Source organism: Macrotis lagotis, chromosome 1 (genome assembly GCF_037893015.1).
Source record: "Macrotis lagotis isolate mMagLag1 chromosome 1, bilby.v1.9.chrom.fasta, whole genome shotgun sequence".
In the NCBI taxonomy this organism is placed as follows: Eukaryota; Metazoa; Chordata; class Mammalia; order Peramelemorphia; family Peramelidae; genus Macrotis; species Macrotis lagotis.
The window spans coordinates 573919766-573938489 of record NC_133658.1 but is presented as its reverse complement, the minus strand read 5'-3'; the positions used below and the strand labels follow the sequence as shown (position 1 = coordinate 573938489).

The 18724-nt window shown below is 36.0% G+C and overlaps 1 protein-coding gene across 1 annotated transcript in view; it reads left to right on the top strand.

Annotated features, from left to right (window-relative positions):
* Positions 1 to 17104, top strand: part of HGD (homogentisate 1,2-dioxygenase) — a 106782-nt gene extending 89678 nt beyond the window's left edge. The window contains exon 14 of the mRNA XM_074214602.1: positions 7397 to 17104. Coding sequence (XP_074070703.1) covers positions 7397 to 7546 — 150 coding nt within the window. The 3' untranslated portion in view covers positions 7547 to 17104. The remainder of the gene's footprint in view (positions 1 to 7396) is intronic.
* The last annotated feature ends 1620 nt before the right edge of the window (positions 17105 to 18724 follow it).

Here is an 18724-nt window from a genome sequence, read left to right as displayed (position 1 = left end):
AGATGGGATCGATGTAGTCTTTCAATAACTATTTTTCCCTTTGGTTCCACGATATTAGGGCAATTTTCCCATCACTAAATCCTGTAATATTAAGTCCAGGCTTTTTTTCTTTTCTGTGTTTTCAGGAAGGCCTATAATTTTTAGGTTCTCCCTTCTTGATCTGTTCTTGAAGTCAGTGGTTTTGCTGATGAGGCATTTTCCATTTACTTCTATTTTTTTATCTTTTGGTTTTGTTTAACACAATCTTGTTGTCTCATGAGGTCATCAGTTTATGCCAATTTCATTCTTTTTTTAGAGAAGAATATTTTTCTTCATTTATCTTTTGCAACTTCTTTTCCAGTTGGTCAATTGTATTTTTGAAGGAGTCTTCCATTTGCCCAAGTATAGTTTTGAGGCAGTCATTTTCTTTTTGCATTTACCCAATTCAAGATCTGAGAGAATTATTTTCATTTTGTATTTTCCCGATTGCATTTTCCAAGGATTTGTTTTCTTGTAAGATGTTAATTTTCTCTTTTAAGTTGTTAATTTTCTATTGATTTTCTTTTCCTAATTTTTGCAATTGATTTTTAAACTCCTCCCTGATTTTTTCAAGGAAGTCTTTCTGGGCTGGTAAACAATTCATATTCTCCTCAGCAGTCTATATTTCTCTGGGTAAGAATCTTTTCCTTCTAAGTATTTCTCTATGGGCCCCCCTTTCTCTGGCCTTTCTTCATTTTCCTAGGATCTTGTGTTGGGGGAGGGGGGGGCTGGCTCTCAGAGGTTTGCTTTTGAAGATCCTAAAGGCTTTGTTCACTTGGCTTAGTAATTCCAAGGGTTGGCCAGTAGGAAGTGCTGGTTGCTTTCTCTGGAGTGTTTGGGGCCCTTGGCAGCAGGGTATGTTGACCTTGAACATAGGCTGGGCCCTGGGGAGGGAGTTAATCTTTTTCCCTTGAGTGAACTCTGTTGCCCTGAGGGGGAGGGGGTGGGGTTGTTTATTGTTTGTTCTGGACAAAGGGCTCTGCAGAAAGTATGGAGCTCAGGTCCCCTGCCCAGCTGTTTGTTCTCCAGGGATGCTCTGAAACTGTGCTGGAACTCACCCTTGGGTAACTCCCCCCCCACCCAAGACACTGCAGCTAAAGTTGGATCTCATACCTGCTACTCAACAAAGTCTCCATGGCTGAGGCTGGCCCTCTGTCTTTCCCCAGCTGCTGTCCCTGCACTTATGCTCCACTCTCATCTCCCAGTCCATCCATGCATGGTCCCCGATACAGATCTTCTTGGTAGGCATTCTTCTCCTAGCTTCTCTTTCTGTGTTTTGTCGATCAAATTTCTGTCAAGAGGTTTCTTTCATATTGTTTCTGAGGGGAAAGAGGAGTACTTAACACAGCACCTGTCTTCTCTCCGCCGTCTTGGCTAAACTTCTTAAGGAGAGTTAAGAAATCTTTAAGAGATGTGACAACGCAGAGGAGGCAACACAGTTGTTAACAGGGTAGCATCAGAAACTGCAAAAAGCAGCCTGGCAAATCAGCATGGGGAGAGAATGCCAAGAAGGGGAAGACCCTTTAAGTGTGCTCTCTGCGATTGGGAGGAGGAAGACCAATACTTAAGGATGGTTAGTCAGGTATATGTGACTGAAGTCAGGCATATAGCTCACTCCAAGCAGTGCCACACACCAGAATAGGCGGGAATCAACAAAAGACAGAGGGATACAAACCAGGAGGTATCTGTTCTTAGAGTTACAGTTTATCTTCTCCCCTCCAGTGCCCTGTTAAATGGAGCTTACAAGGCCAATACAAAAGGGAAAAGAGTTTAACATTTTGTCTCCAATATAAAAAAGAAAAAATTATAATATTTCTCTGTGCTCAGTGTTCTTTTGCTTCAATATTACTAAATATGTCTACCTAGAGTTTAATGAGGAAAAAGTATTTATAGAAATCACACAGAGTCAAAATTTTTGTGGCCAACCAATCAGGTTACACATTAGTAAAATGATTACTTTATGATCCTCTTATTCATTCATGAGGTCTGTTCTATGTCAGAACTGACAAAAATCCAAATAGCAACAAAACTATGGTTGCCTATTCTGACTTGATAGTTTATATTGTTACGAGAGACATTATAGTCATATTAAAAACATTGGGATTTCTCCCTTTCCAAACTGGCATAAGTATAAGAATTTATTTAAGTCTCTTATACAGTTAACCTTCTCAGGATGGTCTTTATTCTGATTGTTTATACATCTGGAAAAGTCAACTTGTAGATGCAATTAGAGGGGAACCAAGCTGTTTTGCACAGACAGAGCCAGTCTTCAGATTTATAGCTGGAGAGACACAGACCTTAAAAAGGGCATAGGCTAACATTCAGACTTACAAGCCTCAATTACAGACTAAGATACTAATTTTTGATGAGAAAAATAAGAAATTTACTTTAATCACACACACACACACACACACACACACACACACAGTTTGTTGTTTTTTTGTCCTTCATTCTCAAAGAGGACCAATGACATCAGGAAGGTAATATCTTGACTTGCAAGTGATTGGATTTAAGAGAGACAGCTATGCAAAGTCACCAGCCTCACTCTCTCCTCCCCAATCACCTGGATCCAGTGGCAAGATGTAGAACAGGATAACTGGACATGAACCAGGATGAAGGGGGAGACCTTGGCCTTTTTAAGCTTCCCCCCCCCATCTCAGTTTGCCTGAGGCAACACCCATTCAGTGACTAAGGCTAGATAAGAAATAAGGTAAAAATGGCCCCTTTTGCCTACTTACAAAAAAATTGGGGAGGGGAAGACTCTCAGGATTTCTGGCCAGGATGAAAAAAAATTGCTATTTCCACTCAACCCTAAGCCATCAAAACCCAAACAATGACCAAAAGAGACCTGGTCCAGGACTAATTATTGTGCAATCAGTAAGATCCAGAGTGATTAGAGTTTAAGACATAGTCCAGTAGATCAATTTAAATATCAAAGACTTTATCAGTTTGATTTCCAGAACTCTATTTCAAAAAATTTATATTTTTTTGTGAGATCTTTCCCAGGTTTCAGCTTGTCTGAGGCAACCCCCATTCAGTGATTAAAGCTAAAAGAAATGTGACCAAAAAATGGTCTCTTTTTACCTACTTAAAAAATCAATATGTATATGCATGAATTCACATATATGTTTATGCATATATAAATGTGTGAATATATGTATATGTGTGTTTGTTTGTTTATACCCACACTGGGTCTTTTGGTTTCTGGCATTTTCTCTGGCCATCTTACATTCCTGGAATGTTCTTCTTCCTCATCTCTACTTACTAAACTCCCTTGGCTTCCTTTAAGTTTGAGTTAAAATCTCATTTTTTACTAGAAATGTTCTCCAACCCCTTTTTAATTCCAGTGCCTTATTTCTATTAATTATTTCCTACCTGCTTTGTATATATTTATTTGCATGTTGTCTCCATCATTAGACTGTAAATTCCTTGAGGTCAAGGATTGTCTTTTGTCACTTATAGCAAACATTTGATACTTTTTTTATATTGATTACTATAAGATTTATGTATGCTAGAAATGCACATATGTAAATAAAGTATTTAATGAATATGTGTGTACCTATAATATACACATATATTTTTATATTATATGATATATGTGCAAAGTGAGAAGTTGAAGACACTTCTGTCTTTTCTGTTTTGCTATAGAATAGAAACAAAAGAGGAAAGGGTTATGTCAGATCTCATTTTTCCTTCCTTGATCTTGCCTCTTTACGAGGAGAGAAGAAAGACAAATTTTAGAACATGAACAATGTGAAAATTTTTATATATATATATATATATACATATATATACATATATATACATATATATATTTATTTATTACAAAAGTTTTTTCTCTTTTTTAAATTTTAGGTAGATGGGGGGAAGGAGTGAGTGGAAGAGAGAAAGTAAAAATGAAAAATCGAATAAGGAACCAGACAACAAATCCCTCAAAGATGGTGAGGGTGGGTATGAGGAGGGGAAGAAATGAAGGAAATTGACGCTGTTATAAAGTCTTAGTTCCAGAGAGAGGTATGAGAATCCCAACAAACTGAGATTAGGTAAATAATATCTCTGTCTGTAGGGATGTGGATAAGGTGATAGTAATTGGCTCAGTGATATAGGTAACATTTTGAGATCATCATCCTGGGAAACCCTTTCTAGATGGTATAGTGGAGAGGGAGCTGACCTTGGAAAGACCTCAGTGCAGATCTTGTCTCTAGAATATAATCTTTGACCTTGGGCAAATAATTCTCATCTTTAAAATGCTCATAATAATAATCACTGTCTCTCAAGATAAAGGTCAAATTATATGTATATGTGAATGTATATGGATGTGTATGTATGTAGACCAAATATATATATATATATATATATATATATATATATATATTTATGTATTGTCAACTTTGATAACTAATGATCAAAGATTCACAGAGATTTTACAATCACATTTAACTCCAAAAATACCAAAGAGCTCACACAGGTAAAAACCAAAAGTTTTTTCCTTACTCTTTTGGCATCCTCTTCTAGTTGGAGATCCAGGACAATGGGGTTAAATCTTGATTTACATGTTTGTGTCTAGAGTAAGAATCGAACAGTGTAGTGTTTCAACAGTAGTGGAACAGAACTGCAACAGTGAGGCAAGGTTGTCTAGTAACAAAAACTTCATTCACAGTGAACCTTAAAATGCTATACAATTGCTAGTTATTGTACTACACATGGTGATAGTTGTATTAATCTGGTGGTCTGACTTCTATTGTAAAGAAGTCATATTTTAACAAACCAGTCAGCTTATTGCTAAAATCCCTCAGGCCTCAAAAATACAGTGTCTTATCTCTAGTAGGGCAGGAGTGAGGATCCAAACATTTTAAAAGGGCTGAGGTTTGAAAGAATAGGAAACTTTTCCCGTTCTAATGTGCAAGCTCCAACAAGCTATTCCATTTTTATTTGTTGAGGGCACAGAGAAAAAGAACTAATGCTAAATTAAGACTTTTTTGAATTTCCTCCCTCTTCAATGCTGAACACTTGGGCTGTCCAAGTCTCTTTTCTCTCCTTATCTTTTTTTGAGGCAAAGAACTTTCCTAGGATCAGGGCTGTAGAGAGACAAAACAGTACCTGATGACTATATTTTTTAACAGGAGAGAGTCTAGAAGCTCCTTTCTCATTGAATCTTTTTTTAGTTTTTTTTTTTTTTTGCAAGGGAAATGGGGTTAAGTGGCTTGCCCAAGGCCACAGATTGGTAGTTATTAAGTGTCTGAGGCCACATTTGAACCCAGGTCCTCCTGACTCCAGGGCCAGTGCTCTATCCACTGTGCCACCTAGCCTCCCCTCTCATTGAATCTTGAACTAATGAACCACATTTTCATCTACATTACTTTTCTTTCTCATCTGGCATAGAAAAAAACTGATTGGTTCTTAAAATTTGTTCTGTATTTCCTATCTGCAGTGCTCTGAATATTCAATTGGAATATAATTTCAGGAGTAGGTTGCCATCCTTGATTTTATTATATATTTTACATATATTTTAGGTAGGGTCTATTGACTATCAAGTTCTAAGTTTATTCTAAATCATATGAAAATTAGCTTTAAGGAAAAAAAGAACTAAGGGGTGGCTAGGTGGCCCAGTGGATAGAGCACTGGCCCTGGAGTCAGGAGTATCTGAGTTGAAATCCAGCCTCAGACACTTAATAACCACCTAGCTGTGTGGCCTTGGACAAGCTACTTAACTCCACTGCCTTGCAAAAAATAAAATAAATCAAAACAACTGAACAGTAAATTAAATGCTATCTAATTCTCAGAAACATTGACTTGCTTGACAACATATTCACTTTGCAACTGAACTGAACCATGAAACCTCTCATTAGAATTAAGATTTTGAGCTAAACCCAAACTCAGACCTCAGGGCCAGGGAGAATAGATGAAAGTTATAGAATGTAAAAACTAGAAAGAATATCAGAAGTCACCTAGTTATCTAGGTGTCTACTTTGCTTCATAGGTGTCAATTGGGAAAAGACTTTAGAGGTCATTAAGTCCTCCCTCCCCCCCACACACACACATTTTACAGATGAGGAAACTGAGACTAATAAATGTCTGATTCAGGATATTGTTGTGACTCTATGTCCATTGTCCACTCTATGATGTTGCCTCATTTTCCTGAAGACCAGTAAAGGGAAAATAATCACTATGGAGTACTCTGGGTAAGCAGGATTCAGTAGGAAGGTACTGAATATTAGGATGGAGATTAGTGGTCAATATTTTGTCTAAGACTCTCCTATGCCTGGGGGCAGCTGCAGTGTATAAAGTGCCAGATCTGGAATCAACATGACTCATCTTCCTGAATTCAAATCTGACCTCAGACACTTATTAGCTATGTGGCCCTGGGCAAGTCACTTTGCCCTGTTTGTCTCAGTTTCCTCATCTGTAAAATGAATTGAAGAAGGAAATTGTAAATCAGTTTCTAAAAAAAATATCAAATAGGGTCATGTTAGAGTAAGATATGATTGAAATGACTGAAGAACAAAGCATAGCCTACCCTATTTCCCCTGACTTTAGAATTCAGGGTTTGGTTAAGATTGGAGTTTTCATATACAGTTACCCCCCACCCAATCACACCTACATCAATAGTACAATGAAGCAGCTAGTAAAATTCTTCTATACAGAGATTCTTAAATTTTATCTTATGAATCTCTTCAACTAATTGAAGACCCCTTCTCAGAATAATGATTTGTTGTTTTCATCCAAAAATCATAAAAGATGCTAAATTTCAGTAAGGGGTTATTGAAAATGAATGTGTGATTTTTTTTAACCCATCCAAGTTCATGGCTAAGAATCCTTGTTTTAAGTACCAAACTGGATTTTAGTAACTAGGTAGTACAGGAACAAGAGCAGAGGTGTCAAATACACCATCACAGGCTGCAGTGATAGTATGAACCAAATAAAAACATAAATGGAAAATTTTTAACAAAATAAATAAAAATACAATATATTGTAGATAATGTTAAAATGTGGTTTTCTAAGTTAATATGAAATCCTCAGGAATCGTTATACATGATTTAGTTATCCCAGTTTTTATTTGAGTTTCATACCACTGGACAAGAGCACTGAACCAAGAGTCTGGAAGACTTCACTTCAAATACTGACACTTAACAGCTTTACAATTATAATCGAATCACTTATTTTTTACCTTGGTTTTCTTATCTGTAAAATGGAATTAGTAACAGCATCAATGTCCCAGGATTATTTTCAGAATAAAAATGAGATAATAATGATAAGACACTTTGCATACCTTAAAATGATACTTAAATGCTAGCTATTTTATTTATTCTTTCCTTTAGAATTTCTTTGTTGAAAATTACCCTTGTCTCTACCTCATTTTTTTCTCCTTTTCCACCAGGCATTTATGTTTGAGTCTTCGCTCAGTATGGCTGTCACCAAGTGGGGTCTCAAGACATGCAACTGTTTGGATGGGAACTATTACAAGTGTTGGGAAACCCTGAAGAGCCACTTCACACCCAAGTTTAGAAACCCCACTGGACATAAATGAGCCTAAAGTGTTTATGTTTAGGCCATTTCTTGGAAAAGTCAGGTTCTCTACACATAGTTGAATAAGCCTGTAGTTGGTTTAAAATAATTACCCATATCCATGTTACCCATGAAAATTAGTCCAAAAATGAATTGCAAGTGCCATTATTATAAGCTTAATTATCCAATAAATATCTCCCTTCCCTGTGGGGAAATAACAAATCTAATGATCAGGGTGTAAGTAATTATAAGATGGCAGGTAGTTTAGTCTGAAGAGAGAAGTAAAAATCTAGCTCAAAGATACAAGGCAGGTGAGGATGGGGGGTGGGTGTAACTGCTTAGAGCAGTGATGTGCTGGTAAATATTTTACATGTAGTTCATGTTGGGGGTAGAGAATGTACCCACAATGCATTTTTAAGTTTAATTTGAATTATTAACATATTGTTTTTCACTTTGAATTTAGAAAAATCAACAAAACTATTTCAAACCTTGATTTGTAGTATTTGTAGATTTCCTAGGTATAAATGCTTTCACTGAAAATTTAAGAAGTTGACTAAAGCACAACTCTGGCTAGCAGGCTCTTCTTCCAGTGATGGATGTGAGGCCAAAGCAGAAGCTCTGATCCAGGTGTCAATTTAGGCAAGGTTAAGACAGACAATCAGCAAAAATCTCAAAGGAGAAGCACCACTGGCAGTAATTGGGAAGGACCCAACCAGTGGGAGATCATGGGGTCTAAAGATTCATAAGAATGATATTTAGCAGATAACTCTCATAAACATATATGTGAAATCAAAAAGGAAAGAGATCAGAAGTACCAATGGACATTTCCATTTTGTCTCATCAATAGAAGATTGACAAAAAAGGGATACCAAGGGATTGTGAGCTATTTCTGGGAGAATACTCATGAAAACATGGTCTTGATATGCAGTGTTTTCCTAAGTCTTCCTGCCATTTTATTTAAACAAGTTATGTCATTTTATTTAAATTAATTGAAGCTTAAGATGGCACTAAGATGTGTTTAAATCTTGCATAAATATTCATCATGAACTATAATTTACCTTGATTATATGTGATTTCATTCATACACAAACAAATAGTAACAATCATTGAGGGTGAACCTTTTCTGATGAAGTTATGGGTTCATGACTTCAGCCCTAGTTCCAGTGAAATACCACAGAAAGATCCTTTAAGATCCTTTTATGGTACAGACCAGAGGTACCAAATTCTGAGCCTACAATATTCCTAAGTGCAGTCCAAACTAAATTAAATTGGGAAATACTTAACAAAATATATAAAAATACAATGATGCAAAATGACTTTACATTTTAAAAATTAAATTAATGTGACCCTCAAGAATCTTTACATATGGATTAATGGTTCTCATTTCTATTTAAGTTTGACCCCACCACTGGTGTCAAGCACTGTGTCTGAAACTCTTTAGAGTTAAGAAAGAATTCTTTCCATTGTGCCATCTTTCTTCATTCTGTCCTCCCCTCCACCTAGCTTCTTTTATTCTTGAAGTTGAACATCCCAAATTCCTTCAGTGTATACTGTTTTGACATGAATTTAAAGTTCACTTGGCATCCTGGTTGTCCACCTCTACTTGAGTTCCATCTTGTCAATGTTCTTTTTAAAATCTGTCTCAGACACTTATTAGCTACGTGACTCAGAGCAAGACACTTAAAAAAATCTCTGTCTCAGTTTCACTATTTGTAAAATAAGGGTAATAACATCTATCTCCCCAAGTTGTTGAGAGAATCAAGTGAGATATGAGATAATATTTGTAAAAGTGTTTAGCACAGTGCCTGGGACATAGCTAGAATATGTAAATATATGTGTGTTTGTAAATGCACACAAACATGACAATAACTATATTACATGTAGCATGGTATGGTGGAGAGAGAGCTGACCTCAGAGTAAGACTCTGCCCAAATGACTGTTGACAAACCACATAAACCCTTAGTGTCCTAGGCAATTCTTTAAAATTCTGAATTGAAGATCAAGTGCCAACTTACTTTGGTAGAGGGAATTTCCTCACCAATGAGTTCCTTTACCACTGTGAAATCACAGATTCAGTCCATATCTCCTAATTATATTAACACCCAGATCCCTCAGAGTTTAGACATTGTGAATCCAGATTGTTGTTCATTCTTCTTTCTCAAAGAGGACCAATGATATCAGGAGGGACATTGCAAATCCAAATCCTTTCAAACCCCCACCTATGTGTTTACTCTTAGTAGTCAGTTTACTAGTCAGTCTTATTGGTCAGCTAAAGGACAAATTTAGTTCACAGAAAAGGTTTACTGAAATGGCATGGCAATAATATAATACCAGAAAAATTTCCAATAAATCTAAAACTTACTCTTTCTCAAATGCACGTTTTAGCTGGAAAAATAGGTTTTGCATAGGTGTATTTTTGATAAGGAGAACATATATATCCAAGACACTTATGTGGAGGGTAACACATGTGGAGAACACATGGCTGTGAGCACAGAGAGGAAAAGCAAGTCTTTCACTCTGCAAAGCTGCTGATGTCTTATAGTGATATCACCAAAAAATTTCTCTGTGCTACATCTGCTCTCTTTAGATATTTTCTGTTGCTCTATAATGGACACCCATTCTGTGTTTCAATTGTTTTTTGTCTATTCAGTTATCTTCAGGGTTACCTAATTCAGGAATTTTGTGATTAGTATGCCTCCCCCTGTAGAGGAGGGACACCAATTTTTCAGCCCTACTCCATGCCCAAAACACAAACATTGTGCTTTTGTGATGGTCTTCCTCTCATTTAAGGTCAGTGAAGCTCTTTCTTTTTTCCAGGTTGTTCACAGATGATAACACGTGCCCAGGTTAAGATAGCATTTGCTCTTTGAACTCTTCTTTGAATTATTTTTTTTCCTGCTCATTCTGTCATCTGTTCTTTGGTCAGAGATCATTTGTAGTTTTATGTCATTTTTTTTACCATTTGGCTAGGCAAATATTGTCAGGGCTCTATTTACTCAAATTGAAAAAAAAATGCTGAGTGAAACTGATGAGGAAACCAATTTTAATCCTCCATCATGTTCCTTTGTTTTATATAAATGACAAGAGATGAACTAGTTGGGGAAGATGCCAAATGCTGGTGATTTTTTCTTTCTTTTGCCCCCCCTTTTCTCCCTTACAAAATTTCCCCTCCCCCAAATAATAACATCCCAGTTTCTCTAGAAATGCATTTAAAACAAAATGTTATGTGAAATTTCAAGGAAAATCAGAGATCTTCCAAAGAAAGTAGGGGTTGAATTATTTTTTAAAAGATGCAACAGGTCAAGAGGAGCACAGGAAGGCACCAGAGACAGAAGCAAAAATAAAAACAGAGAAATCAAATGGTCAGAGACAAGAGAGATGTTACCACAAGGAGAACAAAGGCAAATAGTTCAAAACCTTCAAGAGAGAAGGAAGAGATTTGGAATCTGAATAACAGAAGGCAAGAAAGAAGATAGAGTTGGCTAGGTTTATTTAGACCAGATAAAGGCCTGTAGGCTGTACAATCTGCATATTTTTGAAGGGGAAGAAGAATGCAACATGGTATGATGGATTTAGAATCAGGGGACCTAGGTTCAAATCTCTGACACATATTATATGTGAAGTCAGTCAAATCATTAACCTATCTTGACCTCTGTTCCCTCCTGACTAAAAGGAGAGATTTGAACTAGATGACTCTAAGTTTCTTCCAACTCCAAATCTCTGACCCTGTAATCCTATGGACAGACCTATCCTGAGTCATGGGATGCTAAGGTCCTAGAGGAAGATAGGAACTACCAGAGGTAGAGTGTTGTTAAATGCCCTCTAGAAAAGGATAGAAAGTTTTCCTAGGAATTGAGGAGTTGTTCTGTCTTGTTTTTCAAGTCAAATAAAAATTGTCTGGTAGTCAATGTTTGTTAGCCTTGAGTGCTTCAAAGGCAACTGAAGGCTCTTTGGGTGATAAGCAAAATGAACCAAATACTAAATCAAGGTGAGACCAAAAGCAGAGAGATTTTATGAAAAACATGAGCCAGGAACTGATGTCTTTCAAGCTTCTTTGGGCCAAGGGAAATGAGATTATATGTGGAAGATCCCTCTCCCTGAAATTCTCCCTAGACTATCTTCTCAAGGTCATAGGTTTACTTGGCAAATAGGTTGCACTGAAAAAAATATAGGAACAAGGTCACATTATTGACTACCCTCCAAGATGATATACATCCTTAATCACCACTCTTTTAGTCCAGTTGTTCAAATAATTTCAAATTATTGTATTGTATCTAGATAATTGTATTATTACTCTGCTTCATAGATAATCCTCCAGAATGGCATTCAGTCTAATTTCTCCATAACCCAGATGGTCAATATCAAAATCACCATTATCAGTAAGGGTGCTGCTGCCATGCAAAATAAGCTTGCCTTCATTCTCTGGTTCCTATTTGATTTGGAAATAATTTAGCCTCAGAAATGGGCTATACAATTAATTCCCCCTTTTTTATCCTGATTTCCCAGTTCCACATTCCTTATCCTGCTGGGTCTACATGAAGGCATTGCTACTTCTGCCACCTATAGCTGGGTTTGCTGTAAGACCTATGGCCTGAGTTATTGAGGTTGGCAAGAAAATATAGCAGGCCTTTTCCAAATTTACTTCATTCAGCAGCTACTTCTACCTGGGCAAATTGAACATATGACTACTCTGAGTCTATGCCTGAATGTATTCCAGCAAATAATTCCTCTGTGTCATCCTTGGAACAAGGTTGTCACTATCCCTAATAATTGGGTTGTCATCTAGTATCTCTCCTATTGCTGCACAATTGGGATCCTGGGGCCTCTCCGTTCTCTGCAGATGCTCTGCCAAAGCTGCTGACATCATTACAGAAATATTAATTTAATACTGGCTAGAAGCTGTTAACTTTGATTTTGTAGTTTCAGCATCAAAGAGCTTATGGTTCCCTCCCGTCCACCCCTTGGTCATTTCCCTCATAATTGAGATCCACTGCCAACAGGTGATAGTAATCTACTAAGGATGCATGATCCAAGCTGTTAGACAAAAACTGCTGATGTGCCCATTAATCAATCAACAAACATATAATTTTTTAATTCAATTTTATTTTAGTTCAAATTCTTTTCCTTCCCCTCCCCTTCTCAAATACAAATATGCATACATATGAAAACATATCACATTAGACACTCAATAAACATGTAGTAAGAACCTATCACTCACCAGGCCCTCTGCTAGGCTCTGAAGATTTGAATGCAAAAAATGAAACAATTCCTATTCATGGGAATTAAATACAAGGCATTTGTGGATGAGAGGATGGAGGGGAGAATCAGAGTTCAGTGATAGGGAAATTTCAGTAGAGATAGAGATGAGCATATCTTTCTCACTTCTTTTATGGGGAGGAAAATTTCTCTGAAAACCCAACCCTGTTACTCACATGAACACCTATAATACATGTATGTACATATGCATGTAGGTATATAGTATTTACACATAATATACACACATTTATTATACATAATCATCTATCTCCTTTCTTTCCCTTTAGGAAACTCACATATAGACAGTTTGAAATGTTTCTTAGTAACTCATACTGATTCCAAGCTTGCTGTCAAAACCTTCCTGGGATTTGTGAAGTCCTTCTGGTTTCAGGCTCACTTGCTATAAATCATCTTTCAGTTGCCAGCTGTGAATTCTCTATTTTTCAGACACATACCATCCTTTCTCCCTGTCTAAAACTGCTTTAAATTACACAACCAGAAGGCTGTAGTGTTTTCCTCTGTCCCTGACCAACTACCAATCACTCAACAAGTATGTATTAACAGCTCCCTTTGTATCAAACAGCTATGTCTGGTTGTTGGGCAGTTTGGTGGCTCAGTGGATAGAGCAGTGGACCTGCAGGAATACCTGAATTCAAATCCAGATTCTGATACTTCTTAGCTATGTTGCCCTTGGCAAATCACCTAACTTGGTTTGTCTCACTTTCCTCATCTGTAAAATGAGCTGGAGAAGAAAAATAGCAAAACACTTCAGGGTCTTTGCCAAGAAAACTCCATGGACAGTATTTATGTGATATGGTCTGAAGGGCCAGGAAGAATCAAACAGGACTGAACAACAACAAATGTATTAGGTACTTTGCAAAAGAAGAAAACTTCAATAGTCCCTCCCTCAAAGAGCTTCCATTTTAAACATGGAAGTCAATCTGGACCAAAAACAGTACTTACACAATTTATACATAAAAGAAACATTTAATGAGACAGGTACTAGCAATCAGAGAACTGGTAAAGTCTTCCCACCCAAAGTTGTTTGAGCTGAGTCTTGAAGAGACTAGCATCCTAATAGACTGAGATGAGGAGGCAGAGCAATTAGAAAAATCTGTATTATTCAAAATCCACTCTTCTCTAAGATATTTTGGGGTTTTTTCCTCCATATCTTTGGCAAATATTAAAAAAAAGATTTGGGACCCTTCTAGGTGTGTTCTGGAATCCAGTTTTCAGTGTATTAGAAAATCAGCAAATGATACAAATCAGGGCTTAATTTCTTATTTTGTTCATTGTCTAGACTTAAGAAAGTGATAGAGAAAAATTCAGATTAAACTTTAAAAGTATATATCCAAGGGGCAGCTAGGTGGGCAAGTCACTTAACCCCATTGCCTTGAAAAATCTAAAAAAAATATATGTGCATATGTTTGTTTGTTTTGGCTGAGTTGTTGAACATTTACCAGCCCATCCCTGGTCCCTCCAGCCTTAAAAAGTTTTTCCTTTTAATTTATCCTGGCATTTGTTCTGTGTTCTGTTTTTTTTTGTTGTGGTGGGTTTTTTTTTTTTTAGGTTTTTTTGTAAGGCAAACGGGGTTAAGTGGCTTGCCCAAGGCCACACAGCTAGGTAATTATTAAGTGTCTGAGACTGGATTTGAACCCAGGTACTCCTGACTCCAGGGCCGGTGCTTTATCCACTATGCCACCTAGCCGCCCCGGTTGTTTTCTTTTTTAATGAGAAAAATGGAAAAGTCTAGACTTCCTTCTCTTTCTCACAGGGAAAAACTTTTGATTTGCATACAATGTTACTTCAGCAAACATGTTACTAGTAGCCACATTTTAAGGTAATGTCTTCATTTACAAATTTGCTGACCTGATTCCAAGTCAGGTTCAGAAAAAAGGATGAACTTAGTAGCAACTTTGTGATCAAACACAGAAAGGTTTGGGGAAGCAGTTACTAAGACAAGTTACTATGACATCTGAAGCAGCTCCTACTACCAGTAATTATGTCTTAAAGGTGTACCAGCTGGGCTTGGAAAGTATAGAATGTCTAAGAGTTAGTTCTCTTATTGGCCAAGTTGCATAGTGTATGTGTGTGTGTGTGTGTATATATGTGTGTATGTATATACATATATATATATATACATACATATATATATATATATATATCAGTATAGCTAAGAAATTGAGCTCAGATCTTACTGCTACATACTATAGCTCCCCAGAAGTGACTGCTACTATGAGAGGAAGTTCAAGTTTAAATGTTAAAAATTTGTAACACCATGTCAGAGACTCTCAGCTAGGCTGACATAGTAGAAAGAACACTAAACCTATTAGTCAAGAGGATGTAAATTCAAAGCATCTCCTGAAACTTTATCTCTGTTAACCTGGGCAAATAACATAAGCTCAATATCCCTTCCTATAGCTATAAAATGTAAATTACAGTAACATCTCTTCCACAAGGCTGTTGATAGAATCAAATGAGATATGTGTATTAAAAAAAACTTTTCAAACCTTAAAGCATCATAGAAATATTAGCTATTTTTCTCTTGATACAAAACAGGTACATATGAAAAGATTTATTCTTTTTCTTGGCTCACAGCCCTGAATCAGGAAACCCAAAACAGTATCAGAGCTTCCCTAGCAAACTGAGATCTCACTTGTAAGCACATGGCTCAAAATGCAGAAAATATAAAATGTGGGTGATTTTTTTTAAAGGAAGAAAAAAGAGTAGCAATTCTTGAATGAGCACCCACCAATACGTTATTCTTAGTCATTGACTTGAGTACAATGCCTTCCCTGAGAGAAGTCACCTGCCCAAGTCCTTTCTTAGCTAGTGTTCCCTATTGTTCAAAGGGAAGATCAATGAGATAACAAGACTTTTTTTTTTCCTTTTCTGACTTCCTGCTGATCTTCATGAATCTAATCCACAGTCCATTAGTTTCCCAGATGAGGCCAGGATGAACCTATAGTACCCTCTTGTGTTTTTATATATCATCTTCCTGGTGCAAGAAAAGGGGAAAAATATACCCCACTTAGAATTTTCACTGTTTTTTTTCACTGATTTCCTCTGACTCCATAAACATTTCCTCCTCCTCCTCCTCCTCCTTCTCCTCCTCCTCCTCCTCCTCCTCCTCCTTCCTCAGTAACCAAGCCAGCCCATTACCATATATATTCTTTGGGGTGGCACCTTGTTTGCCTCATAAAGAAAAAAATCCAAAGGTTTGTTCCACAATTCATGGATTTAGTTTTGTGAATGTCATTCTTTTGTTAAAAGTTATTTTTATATGATAATTAAGTTACATTTAATTGTAATAATAATTACATCTTATAACTATTTTATAATTTTTACATATAATCATTATTGTACATCAATTTCATTGTACTTTTAAAATAAGTGCTATTTTATTTAGTTCCTATTTAGGCCTTAGAATTGCAAAACCTCCTTTGTGTCTCATTAAGGATAATAGCAATATCAAATCATAGAATCAGAGTATAGTAAGGTCTTAGGGAAAATGACCAATGTGTATGAAGAGAGTAAAAGCTTCTGGAATCTTGCTACATAAAATTGTTGTCCAGAAGAGAGTATAAGGTCCTCTAGACTGGAAGGAAGAGTTTGCTGGAAGTAGAAGAATGGGAAATGGAGACATAAAGACAGCATCATAGTGGCAGGCTGAAGACTGATGGTTAAGGAGAGAGTGAAAGATATAATCCAGCAAGTGTTTGATAATGGGAGAGTAAGGCTGGGATGTCAAAAGTGGATACTATATGATAGAGAAGATCAAGGTTCAAATTCAGAAGACAATGAAATCTAAACAGTTACCTACTGTAAAGCTTAAAAAAATGCAAAGTGGTCACAAGCCCCCCCAAAAGTTCTTGGAAAGGCTTTAAAATGACTTTGAAAATAAAATAAAAGAGATTGAAGAAAACTGGAAAAAAGAAATGAGAAATACAAGAAAATTATGAAAAGAAAATCAACCCATTAGAAAAAGAGATCCACAACCCTGATGGCCTTGCTCATTGCATCACTGCAGCAACCAGGGACAATTCTAGGCTATCTGCAATGGAGAATACCATCTGTATCCAGAGAAAGAATTGTGGAGTTTGAACAAAGACCAAAAACTATTACCTTCAATTTAGAAAAGAAAAATGTTGTCTTATTTTGTAATTTTGCTATCTCTTATACTTTATTTTTCTTCCTTAAGGATATGATTTCTCTATCATCACATTCAAATGAGATCAATGTATACCATGGAAACAATGTAAAGACTAACAGAATACCTTCTGTGGGGGTTGGGGGGAAGGAAGCAAGAATGGGGGAAAAATTGTAAAACTCAAAATAAATAAAATCTTTCTAAAAAAGAAAAAGATATCCAAAACTTGTTGAAGAAAATGAATTTTTTTAAAAAATGAGAATTGGGGCAAGGGGAAATTAATGACTTCAGAAGACATCAAGAAATAATAAAGCAAAATCAAAAGAATGAAAAAAATAGGAAATGTAAACATCTCATTAGAAAAACAACTGACCTAGAAAATGGTTCAAGAAGAGATAATATAAGAATTCTTGAACTAACTGAAAATTATGATAAAAAAAGAGTCTAAACACTACACTTAAATAAATGATTAAAAATCCCTTAAATTTTAGAATTAGAGGATAAAATAGAAACCAAAAAAATCCACTGATAATTTTTTCAAAAATTCAAAAGTCATAGGAACATTATAATTAAGTTTCAAAGCTCTCAGGTCAAGTGACTAGAAAAAATAATTTAAATACTGTTGAGCTACAGTTAGGATAACACAAGATTTAGCAGCTTCTAAATTAAAAGATGTGGAATGTGGAATTAAAGGATGTGGAATATGACATTCTAAAAAGCAAAGAAACAAGGTTTGCAAACAAACCCTACCCAACAAAGTTGAGTGTAATCCTGAAAGGATAAAACAGATATTTAATGAACCAAAGGACTTTCAGGTGTTATTGTGGGGGGGGAAGCATAACTGAACAGAAAATTTCACTAAACAAAAATCAGGTGAAGCAAAAGAAGGCAAACATGAAAGACAAATTATGAGTATTTAATAAGGTTAAATTGCTTCATATTTGGGAAAATATTTGTAACTTTTCATTACTGGGGTAGTTCAAAAGATTATATATAGTCAGAACACTTGGGATTGAATTGATTATGATGGAATGATCCTAAAAAACAAAACTGGGTAAGTAGAAATAAATATGGAAAAAATTATCTTATATAAAAGAAATGGAATGGAAGAATTGTTCCATTAAAGGGGAGATTGTGATCTAGGACAGGTAGTGCTGGAAACTTAATGTCATCAGAATTGAGTTAGAGGAGGAATAATATATATACATACAAATATGTATATGTATTATTTCCCTATATATGTATTATTCCCCCTTTAACTCACAGATATATATGTTTGTGGTTTTTGTGTGTGTGTGTGTGTGTGTGTGTGTGCATATAGATAATAGGATATAAAATTCTTAAACTACAGAGAAATAGGAGGATAAAGGATAAGGAGGAAATTTTAGAAGGTTGTTCATATTAGGGAGGCAGTGATCAAAAGTAAGTTAGAATTCTGAGGAAGGATAAAATAAAGAAAGAAAGAGAAGGATAAATAGTGAGGAAAAATAGAATGGAGAGAAATACACAGCTAGTAATTGTAATTTTGAATGTGAATGGGATGAACTCATTCATAAAATGGGAACAAGAACTGAATGGATAAAAAAGCAGAACCTGACAACATGTTGTTTACAAGAAACACATGTAAAAATGAAAGACATACATAGGATAAAATTAAGGGCCATTGTAGAATTTATTATGCTTCAGTTGAGAAAAAAAATAGGGGTAGCAATCATGATCTCAACATTAAGCTAAAACAGATTTAATTAAAAGAAATAAGCAGGGATACTACATTATACCAAAAGATTCCATAGA